General features: G+C 37.7%; 2 protein-coding genes across 3 annotated transcripts; both read left to right on the plus strand.

The window, feature by feature from the left end:
• Nucleotides 1-196: 196 nt before the first annotated feature.
• On the plus strand, nt 197-2,539 carry LOC109066015 (lipoyltransferase 1, mitochondrial). Its single transcript, XM_042717388.1, has 2 exons — nt 197-297; nt 960-2,539. Exon 2 carries the CDS (start codon nt 1,143-1,145, stop codon nt 2,259-2,261), a length of 1,119 nt encoding a protein of 372 aa, XP_042573322.1. The 5' UTR covers nt 197-297; nt 960-1,142; the 3' UTR covers nt 2,262-2,539.
• A 1,943-nt stretch (nt 2,540-4,482) lies between these two features.
• On the plus strand, nt 4,483-19,414 carry LOC109055102 (eukaryotic translation initiation factor 5B-like). 2 transcript variants are annotated; one of them, XM_042717389.1, is made up of 24 exons: nt 4,483-4,624; nt 7,500-7,619; nt 9,129-9,204; nt 9,335-9,980; nt 10,896-11,113; nt 11,186-11,336; nt 11,420-11,512; nt 11,606-11,692; nt 12,296-12,367; nt 12,479-12,777; nt 12,873-12,980; nt 13,067-13,177; nt 13,271-13,338; nt 13,898-14,039; nt 14,117-14,248; nt 14,330-14,512; nt 14,622-14,783; nt 14,876-15,007; nt 15,167-15,298; nt 16,020-16,096; nt 16,175-16,339; nt 17,811-17,949; nt 18,106-18,267; nt 18,410-19,414. In XM_042717389.1, the coding sequence occupies exons 1-24, from the start codon at nt 4,590-4,592 to the stop codon at nt 18,515-18,517; spliced, it is 3,618 nt and encodes a 1,205-aa protein (XP_042573323.1). In that variant the 5' UTR covers nt 4,483-4,589; the 3' UTR covers nt 18,518-19,414. The 2 variants fall into 2 exon arrangements, with proteins under 2 accessions (XP_042573323.1, XP_042573324.1); XM_042717390.1 differs by having other exon boundaries at nt 12,299-12,367.
• Nucleotides 19,415-20,344: the final 930 nt, after the last annotated feature.

A 20,344-nucleotide genomic window follows, 5' to 3' on the forward strand; every position in this document is an offset into this window, starting at 1 on the left:
CACGGTTGTAATATTTCTACATATGGTGTGAAGTAATAAGGTCAAAGTCGCTACTATTCAGTAACCATTCTACAATTAAGCAAGCGTAAGCTAAGCGAAATCTAAATTTAAGGTGCATATCACTAACTCTGATCTATGCCAGGAACCGAGTTTAGATAAGAGCAGTGTCTTTGCACCTTGGTCCGTCAGACTAGTTTATGTGGAAGAATGACAAGAAAGTAAAGCTGAGGTTGTGTTAAGGAAGATGCGATTCTCTGAATAAGTCGGATATTAACTTATTAACTTAAGAGGACACGGGTAAGCTGGAGCGTTAACTGATCAAAATGAACATCATTTTACAAAACGATTTCATGTTTATTGAATTTAGTAATTTCCTAATTTCATTCTGAAATCTAATCTTACTAACTCCTTGAAGAGAAGTAACGTGGATCTCGGAGTGATCACGTTACATTACAGCCGTCAAACTATGCACAGTTCTTTATTATTATAATTATTTTTTATTATTTGATGTTTTTTTTTTTGTTTTTTTTTTTGTTAAAGTATTATGACATTATTGTAAATTAATAAAGTATTATTTTTAAATCATTTAAATGTGATAGGGAGACCATAGAAGACCATTTAAAGGAGACCTCTGAACAAGTCTATGCTCCGAACCACTGATCTATAATAGATCAGAGCTCCGAACACAGCAGAAACTGCATTTCACTCATTCTACTCGGTTTTTTTATTATTTATTATTTTTTTCTTTTGACGTAGAGTGAACTTAAACCAACAAGTCTACTCGTTCTACTCGTTACTTTGAAAAACGAGCGATCAAACGCCTGCGTAAAGAAATTTATATATATATATATATATATATATATATATATATATATATATATATATATATATATATATATATATATATACACACACACACACATATTTTAACGTGCAGGACTTTTATTATGCTTTGACAGGAAACGGGATACTGTCGACCCAGGTGTTCCGCCGCTGCAGGCTTGGGAAAAACAGTGCAAAATCTTTGCAGATCAGTATTCCATGTGCATTATTGGCCACACGTTTTCGCTACACACCGCAGAAATTAATAATCTGTGGTTTATTCATGCCTTACAGCCTTTTGGAGAGATTAAAAGTCAGCGATGATCTTGAGATTGTTAAACAGGGCATGCGTCCTCTCTGGATCAGTTCGCCTCAAAAGCACTTTGTCAACCTTCTTCGATGAAATGGGAAAATCTGGTATTATCCTGAAATCTGCGACAACTGGCATATTTGAGAACCTGGCCTTAGAAGACTGGATTCACGATCACGTCGATCTGCAAAACAGAAGCATGCTGTTATTATGGAGAAATTCTCCCGCGGTTGTCATAGGAAGGCATCAAAACCCGTGGCAGGAGTGTAACCTGCCCTTGATGAGACGCCTGGGAATCCCGCTAGCGAGGCGGCGCAGTGGAGGTGGGACGGTCTTCCATGATTTTGGAAACATCAACATGACCTTCTTCACCTCCAAGAAGAAATACGACCGTCACAGAAACCTCAAAGTCATTACCAGTGCATTAAAAGCACTGAGACCCGATCTAGAAGTCGCAGCGACAGACAGATTTGATATTTTGTTAAATAGCCATTATAAAATATCAGGCACTGCTGCCAAATTAGGCAGAACCTCTGCTTATCATCACTGTACATTACTGTGTTCTGTTGACCGTTCAGTATTGTCCTCAGTACTGAAGAGTAACACTTCTGAAGTTATCAAGAGCAACGCTACCCCAAGCGTTCCTTCCCCTGTCAGGAACCTTTTAGATGTGGATCCCACTCTTGACTCTGACACTATCATGAATGCTATTGCTTCCCAGTACAGTAATGAATTTGGATTTGACGGCCCAGTCATCACAGTGGACCCCACTCATGAAGCTCTCATGCCTGGCATTCATAAGATGGCACAGGATCTGCAGATGTGGGAGTGGATTTATGGCAGAACTCCAAAATTCAGTGTTTGCTCTTCTTTAGTGGTGGATGATGTGACTGTTAAGCTTGATATGGACATCAAAAACGGTGCTGTAGAACAATGCGCTATGGAAATCCCGGAAGACTGGCTTCCTTCAGAGATGGTGAATGAGTTTACATCAGCTCTGAATGGCAGCAAATACTGTCCGAATGAAGCCGCAGTGCTGGTGGCGGCGTTCACGAGGACCGTTTCAGTGACTGCGGATGTTGCTGAGAAGATTCATAGATTGTGTGCTGGTGTGGTTTCAGTGATGTGAATAAAAATGAAGTCAGAAATGAACATTATGTGATACTTAATTTCATAATCTTTAAAGTGGCCTCCTGCACACTCACAGTTTACAGAGATTTGATAGGAAAAACACAAATAACGCTACTAATCCTATGATGAAACTGTTGAAATACTTTGATATTTTAAGCATTGGGCAGACATTACTGTAGACATGATTCACCTCTAATTCATTTAAATTATTAAATGCTTGCAAATATTAATAAAGCAATAATATATGAATGAAGATTATGTTCATGATAACTTATAGCCTATTAAAAATATGAAGATATTGTTTTGTATTTTAATATAAATACATTGTTATATTATTAATAAATATTAATATCCCTCAAAATGTATATCAGTCTATCTAGATTGAATATGTTACCCCTGTATATTTGTAGAAATAGCCAACTATACATTGTATGGGTCGAAAGTATTGATTTTTTTCTTTTATTCCAAAAATAATTAGGATAGTAAGTAAAGATCATGTTCCATGAAGATATTCTGTAAATTTCCTACCGTACATATCGCAAAACTTAATTTTTGATTAGTTATAGGCATTGCTAAGGACTTAATTAGGGCAACTTTAAATGCGATTTCCCTCAATATTTTGATTTATTTGCACTCAGATTCCAGACTTTCAAATAGTTATATCTCAGCCAATTAGTGTCCTATCCTAACATATACATCAATGGAAAGCGTATAAATCTCAATAAAAAAAAAAAGGTTTTGTGGTCCAGGGTCACATATGGGAATTACATATACATACATGTACGTGTTCACAAAATTATTTAAAAAAAAAAAATTATATATATATTAATGCCAAGGTACCAAAGATACAAATACAGATAATATCAACATTATGTGCAAAGAGGTGACATTACATGCAAAGCACCATTTACAGACATATGCAACAGTAAATAAATAATACAAAACAAAAGCTTTAACAAAATAAATTAAAAATATTCAATAAATTCATTGTTTTAAAAGCTTTGAGATCTTTGGAAGATGAAATAGTTTGGACATACTGTTGAACCTCTTTTTCAAAAACAATATATAAAGGATTTTGATGAGTGAATTTACTGCGGTGAATATGAAATTTTGCAAGAAGTAATAATAGGTTAATAGTAAAATATTCATTAATTTTATCTTTTTGTATATTAAAGAAGCCAAACAGTAAAAAAGCAGAGAGAAACCCTGGAGCACACTGCAATTGATAACATTAGAGAATTCAGTCCAAAATAGCTGTGTGTGAGGACAATCCAAAAAGATATGCATATCAGTTTCATCAGGGTCACCACAAAAAGAACAGCTTGTATCTATGTCGGATTTAAACCATTTCAAAAACACTTTAGCTGGGTAAAATCTGTGTAACAATTTGAATAACCTTGTTAGTTATAATGTATTTTAAGCACAATTTCTCCCCTCACCGGTACTTCATTTAGAACGAACAATCAAGACATTGTATATAAGAGAAAATCTTAGTTTTTTAGTAATTGGTTTGAGAAAAACATTCTGATTGTTTCCCAGTTATTTAACTCAGAAGGGCTTCTTTTAAATTACGAAGAATATTTATGTAAGTTTAATTTTCCAGTAACTCCCAAAGAATTCTCCATGGTCATGGACGCTATTCCCAAAGGAGCTGTTATCCTTTTAAGGGACTCTGTTAGATCATCCAGCACTTTATCTATTTCTTCAGACCCATTTGAAATCCCAGTATAGGAAAACTATGTTTTTTGTCACCTCCTTCATCATAATCTAATCTATAAGATTAGATTACTTTTTCAAAAGGAATTTGTAACAACTCCATATGTGATGTCTTATTGGAAGAATGTGGTTGATCATATTGATTGGAAAAAAGTATGGACTCTGTCTTGGAAATAAATTATTTGAAATATGAATTGTATGGCATTAGCTGGTGACACGTTTGCCATGCGCAGCGCTCTCGTCGCGCTCTTCCTGACGTAAAAGCGCAGTTTAACCTAACACGGACTAGTATTTAATATGGATGGCCTATTTCATGTTTGTAAAAATATATGATTTTTCTTTGTCGTTTGTGTGGTTTATTTAAAAAGAATATTACGATAATACGATATTATATTTCACTCAAACATCCCGAAATGACATTCAAACAGCATCTTCGTTTCTCTTTTTATGTAACTGTATAGACTATCCATGTGTGCTGAAGATCTGCGCTGAGGCCGCGGCGCGCTATTACTCATCGTCAAGTGCGCATGCGCAATACGAGCACGACTAACTTGAAGCGCTAACACCGTACACGGCACCGCAACGAGGAGGTTACAACCATACAGATATAATGGGAAAGAAACAGAAAAATAAGGGAGATGACGGGTAAGTTAGGACACTGGCGAACGCGCAACGAGGACTCAGCAGAAAGACCGTGCTGTTTATAATCTTGACAGGTTAATGTGTCTGTTAGCCACCTGGCTAGCTTCTGATGGACATGAGTTCATGTGCCGCTGTGACTAGGCCTGTCTTCTTCATTGCGGTGCTGACCGTTTAATCAGAGCAGTATCATCAGGTGATCATGGACCTGTAATGATGCACGTCTAGACACCAGCTGACGGGGTGATTTATTGTGAGCGTTGCGTATTTGTCACGTTGGTGGCTTTAAAATGAGAAACAGTAGGTCTTGCTAGCCCACCCCCCACACCGAGTCTAGATCCAGCAGCTGTTAGTGTTAGATTAGTTGTGTTTCACATCTGCTCTGATATCAGAAGCTGTCCGAGCACACAAGACCCTGGTTTTTGAGGGCAGTGGCTTTTGTGTATTACACGCGGTATCTGATTCCTCGCCTGGCAGTGCAACCTCATCCGTTTCCATTGTGCTGCTCGGCGCATTGTCTTCAATGAAACGCGCTTCTGTGGGATGCCATCGACCTTCGGTCATGTAGAAACTGAGAGAGGCAGAAATCTCAGATTGTAAAAATGTTTAAATTCTTCCAGGACTGTGGCAGTCGGTCACCAGCTGAGTTGGGGAGGGTGAACTGTCCCACTGAGATCAAGGGATGTAAATGTTAAATTGGACCGCACCTGTCAAACTTGGACAATATTGAGGGCTTCTGATCATTAATGATAATTCAATCCAGGTTAGGGTTGCAAAAAGGTTAAACATTTCCAGTAAATTTTTGAAACATTCCAGAAATTTTGGAATCTTTCCAGGAATTTTTTGGAATCTTTCAGGGATTTTTGGGAAGTTTCTGGAAATTTTCCACCCCTTTGCAACCCTAATCCAGGTTGTATTTCTAGTTTTCTGCTGTACTGTTTTTTTTTTTTTTTTTGTGTTTTGTCAGAGTTGTTGGAATTTCTAAAATGTACTTGTCTGTGAGATACTAGCTATATGCATTTTGTAAACCGATATATTTGGTTGGAATTAGGGAAGTTATTAACATTTCATTGACGACATAAGTAATGGGTAACTCTCTTTTTGTAAATATATATACATTAACATATACTGTGCACACATATACATTATATATAATATATGCATTGTATATGTATGTGTGTGTATGTACATATATTATGCATATATAAATACTATTTTTTGGCAAGAGTAAAACTTGGCATAGTGATTTTGGCGAATATTTTTTCCCTGTTTTTGATCTGGTTCAGACTGGATTAAGTTATTCAATTCCTAATTATAATTCTTATATAAAATCTGTACCTTGAAAGTGATTGGTTGTCTGCTTTTATGTTCCACTGGTTTAGTTAAACAATTTTCTTCTGCAAGCCTTGGTTTGTTTTTAGCTTATTAGGTTGAATTTAATGCGTAGATTTTAAGTTTTGCTGTAGTACTGGCCGATGTGGGACAGCAGCAGTTTCACCTGGTTTGACCCGTTTTCCTTTCCCTCTCTGAACTCAGTCGCTTGAACGGCTAAATTTGTCTGGGTCTGATGCTGAGCAGTTTCTTGGTCTTTTGGCCTTGTGGGAGGTGGTTAAGTTGATTACCATCTTAATGTGAGTGTTAACCTGTGCTAACCCTTAAGTGCTGGTTGCCATGTCATTTCCTGTTCCAGTAATCTCAAAAGATGTAATGCGATCCAGCCATTAATTATGGAGAGTAGCATCGAAACAAGATTACCTGTTACTTAAAGACCATTGCTGCCCTTTGGAAAAAAGGCTTTGCATTGCATCAAAGAACTGTGGTCTGCTAAAACATATTTTAACTTTTATTAAACATTCCTCCATCTCTTCTCCATTCATTCAGGTCATTGTCTTTCCATTAACTAGTGTTTCATCACCTGCTCTGTGTTTGCTGAACGCAGCAGGTTCAAGTGTGTGAGGGACTTTTTCGATTTCTGATGCAACACGTATGCAAAGAGGGCTTTAGGCTCCACTATATAAGCAGCAAAGTTCACTTCCTCATCATTGCTGTGTTTGACATGACTGGTAAGGTACTTGAGTTTAGGTGTTTAATATGATCAGTTTTTGTGTATATATTGTTGCAGATATTGCTGTGTGCTTTCACTGGTTATCTAGAGTGGTGTTTAGGGGTGTAATGCTGTTTTTTATTTTTTTGCTAGTTTGTAAAAAAAATTTATTCTCTTACACCACTAGTGTATAATGGAAATCCGTTTGGTGAAAATGTCACATTTAGTCAGTAATGGACATCCTGTTGTTGTTTCTAAATCTCTGGTAACAGGTGAGTGTTTTGCTGGCTGGTTGCTTAGTTAATCATTTCTGGTGGTCTGCGTTTTCTCAGGTTAATTGTTTTACTGCACTGTACTGTTTACCAGATTTCATCAAAAAAATGTTTTAGTACATATGTATTTGCTTTCTCAAAGCATTTCTAATTTTATATAAATGGAAAATATTTTATCCTGCTTTCTCAAAGCATTTCTAATTTTATATAAATGGAAAATATTTTATCCATTTCTTGTTTGGGCAGGGGAGAAAAAAATTGGTAATGCAATATGTCCTAAATGTGTTCTCATTGTTATAATGCATTGTCCTAGAAAGAGGCAAACTGTTATTTTGACATTTGTAATTAAAATTTAGTCAACTTTGGGAAATACACTTGCATGTAGATGATCTCAAATCTAAAAGACATGGAAAAAAGTATTTTAAGTTTCTCATTTATATGCTGTAAAAACAACAACAACTTATGGCCTAGATTATGAGTATAGTAGTGATTGCAATATGGCAAATATGTTTTTAAAAAAGTTCAGTAGTGAAAGATGTAATGTATTCTTTTCTGCTTTTCATAGTGCCAAAGACGACGGCGTTGACATCGACGCTCTTGCAGCTGAGATTGAAGGTGCGGGAGCAGGCAAGGAGCAGAGCAAATCAAAGAGCAAGAAAAAGAAAGGAAAAAAAGATGACTTTGAGTAGGTCTCCACCTCTTTCCTCCAACACTGACACAGTTAATAGGGCCTTTCGCACCGCAGGAACCTTTTCATAGTACCAGAACTAATTGTGGAAGTACCCACTTTTTGGCGTTTTAGCACCGCATTTTAGTACCGGACTGCCTTTTTCGAGAACCAAATTAGCTCCTACTCCAGAGCAGGGTCTAACCAGCACAGCTGCTGGTACTACCCGTGACGTAAGTATACATTGATTGGCCAAACGCGTACGAAAACGCCCTCACCCGCCACGATTTAAAATGCTGTGTATGTAAACATACTGTAAACATTGTGTCAACTTATTTCGCAAGTTTGGAGAACAGCGATAGATGGACGGACGCTAAAGTGCAGGCACTTGTAGCAAATGTAGCACTGCCAGTTGTTGTTGGAGATTAGTCCTCCTTTCCGTTCTTTCAATCGTTTCACGTATACGTCGGCATTCGATGTCCATATTGTGAAACCCGCGAGACACAACAAAAACACAGCTCCGATCACAGCGTCCTTCTCCCTCCTGTTGTTAACGTTGTTCTTCTTTGTTTTCGTTGTTGAATGCTGCGCACAATTGATGTCACTGTCGACCGGCTTACGTCACTTACTAGTACACACTGTCAGTGCGAATGCAACCCTTTAAATGGTACTGGGAAATAGTTCACGGAAAAACGTCCCAGTACTTTAGTACTGTACTTTTAGTTCTTGAATTAAAGCGGTGCAAAAGGCCCTAATAAGCTTAAAGAGATGTTCTCTTGCTGTACAGTGCTGCTCAAAGGTTTGGGGTCACTAAGATTTTTAAAATGTTTTTGAAAGAAGTCTCTTGTGCTCATCAAAGCCGCAATTATTTGATCAAAAATACAGGGGAAAAACTGTAATATTGTTACTACCCAAAATAACTGTTTTTAATATACTGTAATATATTTTCAAATGTAATTTATCTCTGTGACTCAAAGCTGAATTTTAAGCATCATTACTCCAGTGTCACATGATCCTACAAGAAATATTTAAATATGCTGATTTGCTACTCAAGACACATTTCTTTATTATTGTTATTGTTATTATTATTTTTATTATTATCAGTTTTAAGCAGTTGTGCTGCTTTATATTTTTGTGGAAACTGAGACACATTTTTCTCAGGATTTTTTAAAGAATAAAATTAATAATTTTTTTGGTAACATTATAAATGTGTTCACTGTCACTTTTAAATAATTTAACTAGTGCTGTCAAACGATAAATCGCATCCGAAATAAAAGTTTTTGTTTGCATAATATATGTGTGTGTACTGTGTATATTTATTATGTATATATAATTACACATGCATGTATATATAAACAAAGACTTTTATTTTGGATGTGATTGATTGCGATTAATCGTTTGACAGCACCAAGTTAAATACATCCTTGTGTGCTAAAACTATTAATTAATTGCATTAATCTTACTGACCCTAAACTTTTGAACATGAATGTAAGTGTTTGGGAATTAATAATAAACTCTTATTTGCAGTGAGGATGACATCCAGAAAGAACTGGAGGCACTGTCAGTAGAAAACCAAGGAGGAAAATCTAAAGAAGCGGAAAAGGTATTCTTCATTAACACAAACTGATAATCACTTTCAGCATGCATCGTCTTTTGTTTTGCTCTCTCTTCTGATAGTGCCAATTTTACAAGCTGAGTCATGTGCCATTGACAGCAATGTGTTTCTGTCTCAGAAACCCGATTCAGTAGTGGACGCTGAACCTGAGCCCACTCTGAGTAAAGCGGACAAGAAGAAGGCCAAGAAGGGTAAAAAGGCAAATCTGGAGGATGAGGAAGGTGATGAAGATCAGGGTCAGAACAACATGGAAATCGAGCGCAGCACGAAAGACACCGAGATGGTGGCGGCTCCCGCTCCTGCTGGTGCTGCTTCAGACTCTGAAGACGAGGGCTCGCGGTCACGGCAGAAACCTAAAGCTAAAAAGAAAGGTGGCCGAAAGGGTGTGTCTGACTCGGAGGACAATGAAGATGGTGCTGCGGAGAAGGCTGATGGAGACAATGAGGAATCAGACGATGATTCTCAAGCCTCACACAAGAAGAAGAAAAGTAAAGCCAAAGCCAAACCAGACAGTGAGGAAGACGAAGGAGAAGAAGAATCGGCCTTCAAGGTGAAGACAGCGGCACAGAAGAAAGCAGAGAAAAAAGAAAGGGAGAGGAAGAAGAAAGAGGAGGAGAAGGCCAAGCAGAGAGCTAAGAAAGAGAAAGAAGAGGAGGCCTTAAAGAAGGAGACAGGGAAACCTGCTAGCACACCTTCAACAGAGAGCAAGAAAACAGAGGCAGAGGCTTCAGTGGAGCAGGATGGAGCTGATGTCCAGGGAGAAGGTCAGATTGTCCGTAGTACACTGTGTTTATGTATGTGTGTATATACACTACCGGTTAAAAGTTTGGGATTTGTAAAAAATTATTATTTTACAAGAATGCATTAAAACAATCAAAACTGACAGCAATGACATTTTATATCAAAAGTTTTCTGTCTTAAATGCTGTTTGTCTGAATTTTCTATTCATTGAAGAATCCTGTGATACATAAAAAATGTATCACTGTTTTCACTCAAATATGATCAGCACAACTGTTTTCAACATTTTTAATAAGAAATGTTTTTGTGCAGTAAATCAGCATATTAGAATGATTTCTGACAGATCATGTGACACTGAAGACTGGAGTAATGATGCTGAAAATTCAGATTTGTATTAAAGGAATAAATTGCATTTTAAGATTTATTTGAAAGGTCATGTGTTACTTTTGAGTGGTGTTATTATTGTGTAATTTTAGTTTTGTTTTTTTTTTTTTATCAAATAAATGCAGCCTGAGCATAAGAGACTGCTTAAAAAACATTTAAAGAACCCTACTGACCCCAAACGTTTGAATGGTTGTGTGTGTGTATACTTGATATTTGATATTTATGTATTAATGTATTTTCTAAAATGAAGGAAAACATTTATTCAAACCCCTAGACACAATTTTGTATATATTTATTCCTCTTTCTTTTTAGCCCTTGGGAAAATAATTTGGCATGATTGTTTGAATCACAGAATTTTGAATAAACTGTTTCATGAAAATTATTCAAACTTACCAATTGTGATGCTCTAGTAGTTGCAAGTCGTGATAAAATGAGTCAAACGCACTCTATAAGAAACTAAGACGATTCAAGCAGCATGATTGTGAATATTCAATGCATCAGAAAGTCTTACACTTATTCTCCAATTTTATGTTCCTCTGTCCTCTGATTTTCTACAGTGGAGGCTGAGGGTGACAAAAAGAAAAAGGACAAGAAGAAGAAGAAAGGTGAGAAGGAGGAGAAAGAGAAGGACAAGAAAAAGGGTCCCAGCAAAGCAGCGGTGAACGCAATGAAAGAGGCCCTGGCCAAAATGAAGGAGGAGGAGGAACGAGCCAAAAGAGAAGAGGAGGAGAGACAGCGACGGCTGGAGGAGCTGGAGGCTCAGAGACAGGAGCAGGTCAGTGAAAGACTCCGTCATTCAAGCTTATGTTGTCAAAGTCATTATCATCTCTAAAACCTTCATCCACAGGAGCGTCTAGAGGCCGAGAGGAAAGAGAAGAAGAAACAAAAGGACAAGGAGAGAAAAGAGAGGCTAAAGAAGGAGGGAAAGCTCCTTACCAAGGCCCAGAAAGAGGCTCGAGCCAGAGCAGAAGCCACGCTGCGAGCGCTGCAGGCTCAGGGTGAGAGCATGAGTGCCAGCAGCTTTGATGAAAGAAATAAGTACATATTTTTGGAGCTGATGGTGTCATTGGCTTCCTCTCAGGTGTTGAAGTGCCATCCAAAGACGCAATGCCAAAGAAGAAGCCCGTTTACTCTGATAAGAGAAAAAAGAAGCCAACAGCACACACTCCTGAAGGTTAGATCCCGACTAATCCCATACTGGTTTCTTTCTCTGTGTAGTAGTCAAGGATGGTTAAAGACATCCTAACATTTTCATTGCTTATATTAGAAACTTCAGAAGTGGCATCACCCACATCAGAGACACCTCAGCCAGTCACAACAGAGATGGAAGTGGACAAACCTGAAGCAGAGCAAGGTAATTACTTTAATTTCTCAAATTTAGGTTCCTTTGAAATGCGTTTTTTTTTTGTGGGTTTCATCGTGATTACAATTGAGTCATTAAGAAACTTAAGCCATTATTTTGTCATATGCAATGCCGCACAACAAAAATTTGTGTTAAATGCATATTAAAAAGGTCTAAAGTGTTGCTTATTTTTTTATTGCTATTACTATTGCTTCTACTTATAGAAGTTAATTCATAACAATCATAATTTCAAGATACCAGACTTTTATTTTGGTGGTCTGTTGTGAAAACCTTTGAGTTTATTGACTAATGTCAATTTGAATTTGATTAATTTTAATCTAAGCTCTGCTTTTGATTTACTAATCCAAAAATGATCCTGTTCTGTGACATTGCACACAATACACTAAATTCCATTTTAATTCCTGAATTCCACAATTCTGGCCATTTTTTCTGCATCAGCTAAATAATAGGGCCCTACAAATTGTATGGCTTATTGTCAAAAAAATAAGTGAAAATTCTTGTAAAGCTAATCATGGATAAGGATTTGTCTGTTAGTGATTTGTGGCTGTAAACAAGGATAATAGCTAACTCTAAATTCTAACATTTTCATTGCAACAGTTAAGGAGCCAAAAGCGGAGGCTGCTGATCTGGACGACTGGGAGGCCATGGCCAGCGATGAGGAGAAAGGTGGGTGTAAAGCATGCTTTCCCACGGATACATGTCTTTTCAAATCTAAAGTAATTTGGTGGTGGTTTCTTGTGAGTGCTGCTGATTAATTTGACATTTGTGCGTTCACAGAGATGAAGAAGGTTCACATCGAGGTGAAGGAAACTACTCCGGCAACACAAAAACCTGCTGAAGACCAAGAGAACGGCAGTGAGGAAGAAGAGGATGATGACGAAGAGGATGAAGAAGACGAGGAGGATGAAGGAGAGGAGGAGAGTGAGGATGAGGAGGACAACAAAGACAGCAGTAACAAGATGACCACAAATAAAGCAGGAAAAGAACCGAGCTCCGAGTCGAGCAGCGAGAGCGATTCGGACGATGACCGAAGCAAAGAGGAGAGGCTTTATGACAAGGCCAAGAGACGCATAGAGGTATGCATACAGTCTTTTGCACTATACAAAGTGGACGCATTTATGCACATTTTAATAAACAAAGTGGAATCAACCGTGTTTTTCTTTGTGTTCAGAAACGAAGGCAGGAAAACATGAAGAACATTAATTTTGACAAGCTCCGAGCTCCTGTGGTTTGTGTGCTGGGTCATGTGGACACAGGGAAGACCAAAATCCTGGACAAGGTGCGTTTCACAGTACCTGATGTGGACTTCAGCACCTGTGTGGTTGTTGTGTGTTTAATATTGTTTTGTTCTTCTCTGTCTGTCAGCTGAGACACACACATGTTCAGGATGGTGAGGCTGGTGGTATCACACAGCAGATCGGAGCCACTAATGTGCCCCTTGAAACCATATTAGAACAAGCCAAGATGGTGAAAAATGTATGTATCTTTCTGTAATGCACATTTTCTCATTCTGTTTTTCCGTGGGATTCTTTAAGGTTGTTAAGGCATGTGTTTGTGTATTTGCATCAGTTTGACAAGGAGAACGTGAAGGTTCCTGGCATGCTTATTATCGACACACCTGGACACGAGTCCTTCAGGTACACACTGTGCTATTTATTTTTGTGTGCCAAATAAAAATAATAGACTGATTTGATACACTACCGTTGTATAAAATCCTTTTTAACAAAAGAAAAAATACTTTTATTCAGCAAGAACACATAAAATTAAGAATGATACTAAAGACATTTACAATGCCACAAAAGATTTCCATTTCAAATGAATTCTTTTGAAATTTTTCAAAGAATCCTGAAACGTATCACAGTTCTACAAAAATGTTAAGCAGCACAACCCTGTTTAACTTTGATTAAAATGTTTGAAAAGTTATTTTAAATTGTAATATTTTAGAATTTTACTGTATTTTTGATCAAGTAAATGCAGCCTTGGTAAGCTTAAGAGACGAAAAATTTATATTTGTTATTAATGGTTATTTATTTGCTTTTATATGAAAATGAATATTAAATGTTAACTTGCTGTTATAAAGTTTATCAAATGTGTAGATACTGTAGAAAACCCATATGAGTCAAGCACTAAACCCTGGCTTTTTAAACTGATTTAATAGTGTTTGTATATTTAATGGCACTCTTCTCCACCCTTCAGTAATCTAAGGAACAGGGGTAGTTCTCTGTGTGACATCGCCATCCTGGTGGTGGATATCATGCACGGTTTAGAGCCACAGACGATCGAATCCATCAACCTGCTGAAGGAGAAGAAATGCCCCTTCATAGTAGCACTTAACAAGGTACCAGGGACTGACTACCGAATGCTCCTTCTGATGACTGCAGCAAGTATTTAAATACTAAAGTGTTTCTTTCTCAGATTGACCGTCTGTACGACTGGAAGAAGAGTCCAGACACAGACATAGTGGCCACACTGAAGAAGCAGAAGAAAAACACCAAGGATGAGTTTGATGAGAGGGCTAAAGCTGTCATCGTGGAGTTTGCGCAGGAGGTCTGTTGTCATCGTCTTGTACAGTACAGTCCCATTTACTGGTGAGTTTTACATACAAGTGCTGTCTTTTTCAACCTTCAGGGACTTAACGCTGCGCTGTTCTACGAGAACAAAGACCCTCGTACATTTGTGTCCCTGGTTCCCACCTCGGCCCACTCGGGTGATGGGATGGGGAACCTCATCGCCCTGCTGGTGGAGCTCACTCAGACCATGCTGGCCCGCCGACTGGCTCATTGTGATGAACTTCGAGCACAGGTCATGGAGGTAAGAGAACAAGCTAACAAATCGTGACAGTCTGGTTTAGTATGTTTTTATTTCTTCCCATAGAGCCCAGCTGTAATATAACCTCTGCTGTCCATCTTCTGTATCTTAGGTAAAAGCTCTACCTGGAATGGGTACGACGATAGACGTCATCCTCATCAACGGTTGTCTACGGGAGGGCGAGACTATTATCGTCCCCGGTGTGGACGGACCAATCGTCACTCAGATCAGAGGGTTGCTCCTCCCACCACCCCTGAAAGAGCTCCGAGTGAAGGTCTTCTGCGCAATTATATGTTTATGTGTTGCGATAAAACTCTGAGCTTGTTTGTAACTCTCAGCTTCTATTTTTCTTCTCTCTGGGAACAGAATCCGTATGAGAAGCATAAAGAAGTATCTACGGCTCAGGGAGTCAAGATCCTGGGAAAAGATCTGGAGAAGACGCTGGCAGGCCTGCCTCTCCTCGTCGCTCATAAAGAGGATGAAATTCCAGTGTTGAGGGTAAGTGTGCCTCTTCACAAACTAATCAGTCATGTCCCTCTCTCTCGTCTTTCCGTCCTTTTCTCGTTCTTACATTAATCAGTCAAAAGCCTGAATTAACAGATAATCTTATTGCTACATTGGTGACCTTTCCTGCATCCTGATGTTGCTTGTTTCTAGGACGAGTTGATCCGGGAGCTGAAACAGACTCTGAATTCCATAAAGCTGGAGGAGAAGGGTGTGTATGTGCAGGCCTCCACACTCGGCTCTCTGGAAGCTCTGCTGGAGTTCTTGCGTACATCCAAAGTGCCTGTAAGCTTTCAAACACTCACACATACTATCATAAAACCCAACTCTATAACCTTTTATTGAAGAAAAGCTTTTTCAGCCACTATTTTTAAGTTTATAAACATTGGCTAACTGAGATTTTCTGATTGGCTGGTGTGTTAGAAGTGGGACTTTTATTTTGGTCAGCACTGTAAAGTGCATGGACCTCTCATTGTCCATCGTCATTAGTCTTAGTTTAACAGTTCTGTTTAATAAATTATTACAGTGCTTATATCATTTGTATAGTGTTTTTTTTTTTCTGAAATTTCCGAAAAATACTGTAATAGGATTACGTGATCAAGAAGTTTATCCAGTTCAAATTGTTTTTTAATAATTCATTTCCAAACAATTTATTTCTAATTTAGTAAACATTATGTAAAACACATTTATTTTCAACTACTGTTATGCATCTCAGCCTTCAAAAAAATCTATATTTTTCAACTACTATTGAAGAAATTACATTTATGAGCTACTCTGAAAGAGACGCCATAAATTGACGGCATCTCTGTATGGCACACAAATAGCTGTCCTAAGTTTAATGGTAGTATTTTGCACAAATATTGGTCCCTTTTTAATAACATTGTACTGAATGTTTTTTTTTTTTTTTTAGATTTTGAAGAATTAAATGAAATGCAGATATATTTATAATCAGCTGTAGTGTTTCAGGTCTTTGTATCCCCTCTTAAATGCTCTCTCTGTCTCTCAGTATGCTGGCATCAACATCGGTCCGGTCCACAAGAAGGACGTCATGAAAGCTTCCACTATGTTGGAGCATGATCCGCAGTATGTGTTCTGATCGATACATAATATATCTCCTCTTGTCAGATTTTTATCCTAATCATTCGCTCTCTCATCCTATAGGTATGCAGTGATCCTGGCTTTTGATGTGAAAATAGAGCGAGATTCTCAGGAGCTGGCCGACAGCCTTGGTGTGCGTATTTTCAGTGCCGAGATCATCTATCATCTGTTTGACGCCTTCACCAAATACAGAGAAGACTACAAGAAACAGAAACAGGATGAGTTCAAGTGCGTTATCTCCTGCCGTCATCAGACATACACTACTGTTCAAAATTAGAAGCTTTTAGTTAATACAAAAACATTCATGTTTATTCAACAGGGAATTATTCAGAAGTAACAGTCAAATGTTCTACTGTTGTTCTCGGTTGTACAAATGTTGTTCTTTTAAACAGAATCCTGAAAAATGTCAGTTTCTATAAAAATATTAAGGAGCAGCTGTTTTTAACATTGATAATCTTGAGCAGAAAATAAGGAAATTAGAGTGATTTCTGAAGGATCCTGTGACACTGAAGACTGGAGTAATGGTGCAAAATACTCAGCTTTGCATCACAGGAATACATTTCATTTTAAAATATATTCAAATAGAAAACAAATTTCTATCTGAATATTTTTTTTTATAATATTACTTTACAATATTGTTTAACTACATTTTGGATCAAATAAATGCAGCCTTCATGATCATTGAAGAGTTCTTTCAAAAACGTTAAGGCTACGTTTACACGACAACGATGTAGTCAAATTCAGAAAAGTTTTTCCCTTGCGTTTTTAAAAATTGGATCACGACACGCTTTCATGACAATTCACGTTTCACATACGAAAACAGCCAAAACGCTGTTTACACAGGCCAGTAGTGGGGTGCTGTCACCTTGTTACAGTAAACAGTACCTGTAGGGAAGTGGCGATTATATGTTGTTTATGATGGTTGCAATATTGGTGAAGTAAATCCACATTGAAGAAGCGTTAGCAAACTCCTTTTAAGACAAGTCATGTCACTCAGCGGCCATCTTTGAAATGCCTCTCGGGCAACTCCTATCTTTGAATAGAGAAACATTAAATCCTCCAAAACTGTTCACTAAGCTTATGATTAAATTTCATATTTGAAATCACCAAAGAAATCTGATAACAAATGTGTCATAAATGTTGTTACTTTTGCTTAAATAGCGTTATAAAAAGCTTATTATTCAGTGCATGTCTCAGAACGCTGACTGTTTCTACAGCAACCGGGACGCTTCTAACGGCAGCTGCAGTGATGCGCTGACTTTACCGATTAGCAATTGGCTCCTTCATTCAGAAGGCGTACTACACACGTGCATGACGTCACCGTTTTCAAAGATTCCCGTTTTGAGTGTTTACACGGAAACGATAACAGTAGCGTTTTAAAAACTTGCACTTTCGAAAACCCGTTTTCAGAAATATGTGTTTTCAGTCCCCAAAACGCTGTTGTCGTGTAAACGAACAGGCAAAACGCATAAAGTTTCCTGTTTTTGGCTGAAAATGTTGTGTAAACACTAAACAGCCCCTAAAACCAACCCTGAACTTTTAAATGGTAGTGTATAATTAACTCACCTGAGCCAAATCATTTTAGGCTATTGAGTCTTTTTACATCACAAACAAGACTAAATTCTGTAAGGCTGTGGTTACAGTGGTTTTTTTTGTCCTGTTTGCAGTCTGAATATCTGAAAGTTTCTCTCTTTTTCAGACACATAGCTGTGTTCCCCTGTAAGCTGCGTATATTGCCGCAGTTCATCTTCAACTCCAGAGATCCCATAGTCATGGGTGTCACTGTGGAGGCCGGAGTACTGAGGACGGGCACTCCTGTGTGTGTGCCCAGCAAAGGGGTGAGACGTGTAGAGAACACACACTTTCAGCTCAACACTGAAAGAAGCAGAACAACCCTTTGCCACTACTTCCAGTTTTTACATTTTAACAGTTCAAGGGAAAAACTTAAATTGTTTGCATTAATTTGTTCCACCTTTACTCTTTCTTTCTCGTAGTTTGTGGATATTGGCATTGTGACCGGCATTGAAATAAATCACAAGTCTGTAGATAGCGCTAAGAAAGGACAGGAGATCTGTGTGAAAATAGAGCCAATTCCTGGAGAAGCGCCCAAGATGTACGGCAGACACTTTGAAGCTGTAGACATCATTGTTAGCAAGGTATGCTTTCCCCTGCATCCTGAAATAAAGCCGCTGGAGCTCATAGGATGCTTAGTTTTTTTGAAATTTGTTTGAAAAAAAAAAGAACCCCTAATACAAATGTTAAAGCATATATTTAAATGTTTTCCTTTTTCTCTTGTAGATCACCCGTCAGTCAATCGATGCTCTGAAGAACTGGTTCAGAGACGAGATGCAGAAATCAGACTGGCAATTAATCATGGAACTGAAGAAAACCTTTGAAATCATCTGAACACAGCAGTGACTGACTGTGCCTGTGACTGAATGACGTAGATCTCAAATGCCCCCCCGCGCACACATATACAAACGCTATACGTTGTACACTCCTAAAGGTCACGTGTGATTCTGGAGTCATCAGTGTTGCTCATACATTTAAGGACATTTGTACTCAGACACAGCCGTGCACAGTCCCATATCGAGGACTAGTTTCTCGTGTGCATGGGAGAAACTCACAACACTCCTCTTTTCCTCTCCAACTCTTTTTTTTTTTTTTTTTTGGGTGGTGGGGAGTGTTGGAGACAAAAAAAAAAAACAAAAAAAAAAAGTGGGAGAAAAAAGCAAGGAAAAAAAGTTTTTCTGTGAGAAACTGGAACTATTACCACTGTTTTAAACAGTGACAAATGTTAGACAACCTTTACAATTATTCCAAACGTGCCTGTTCTCTCTTGATCAATCCCGTTTATCTTTCTTTCATTTCATGGTTTTCTCCTCAGAGTTCACTGTATGGTTGGATTAAACTTGAGCTGCTTATTTAGGCCTGAGGTCTGACCTTAGATTTACATCAAAAGTTATCAAGTGAAGTCCGTGTGGCTTTCGTGAATGACTGCTGGAGATTTCGCCAGGCTTTTAGATATCAAAAAACACTTACCTTATCAGTATTTTCATTTGCCCTGCTTTTTTCTTTCCTTTCTGGAGTGCAGTTCTTAAATCGTCCTTTTTAAAAGTATCATCCCAGCCAGAAACGGACTCTCTCGTCCTCTCCCTCTCTCGGGTTTCTTCTGTACCCTCTGACACCTTCACCCAGAGTGTGTGAACTTGGATGAAAGGCCCTTCCTTTCCTCATTCTGAATATGAAATTTCAAAGAAATCGACACGTGAAAATCAACAATAAAGAGATGGCCTGTTTATAGATGTTGTTCTTTCTTACGGCTTGGTGATGATAAATGCACGGGTTAATATTACACAAGAAGAAATAGGCAAGACGTTATATTTTGTGTAAAGAAAAGGAGACCATTTTTGAGGACCACAAAGATTCGTGACATTATTTTTGCTCAAGTGTCAACAGCTAGTTATAATGTGGGAAAACTCATCCTCATGACTGTGATGTGAAAAAAAAAATGTAAAATGAAATCTACATTGTGCTAGTTTTAGTTGTAGGCGATTGGTTTTATTCATTAAAAATTGTAATGACAGAATGGTTTTCTGTACTTCATTACAGCACATAGGATGTATATTAATATAGTGATTCATTTATTTATTGCTATATTACATGAGAATTTAAGTGAAAATGTGCTTGATTTTTATGAAAATGTTTGATAATCCTAAAGGTCCCTTTCTTTCTTTCTTTCTTTCTTTCTTTCTTTCTTTCTTTCTTTCTTTCTTTTTCTTTCTTTCTTTCTTCTTTCTTTCTTTCTTTCTTCTTTTTCTTTCTTTCTTCTTTCTTCTTTCTCTCAGAGGGTTGAAATTCTTTCTTTCTTTCTTTCTTTCTTTCTTTCTTTCTTTCTTTCTGAGAACTACAATGAATTCCAGTCAGTGACCAAAAAAAAAAAAAAAAAGTGCATTTATTTTAGAGAGTTTAATTTACTTGTTAATTCATCTGTGGGGTTTTAGGAACGGAAGGGGGCGCCAGGGATAAATTAGGATTTCAATGGGATAATATTTACATATATTATTTTCCTGAAATACTTGCCCTTGGCATCTATGTCACATCTGAAGATCATACAAGTTGACTTCTGCTCAAGATTTTATTCAAATAGCTTCTTTTTCTCCACCTGTGGACATGTGATTAAATATATTAGAATCACTAATAATAACATACTACCTAATATTGTCTTTCACA

The sequence above is a fragment of the Cyprinus carpio genome, chromosome B1, assembly GCF_018340385.1.
Source record: "Cyprinus carpio isolate SPL01 chromosome B1, ASM1834038v1, whole genome shotgun sequence".
Classification (NCBI taxonomy): domain Eukaryota; kingdom Metazoa; phylum Chordata; class Actinopteri; order Cypriniformes; family Cyprinidae; genus Cyprinus; species Cyprinus carpio.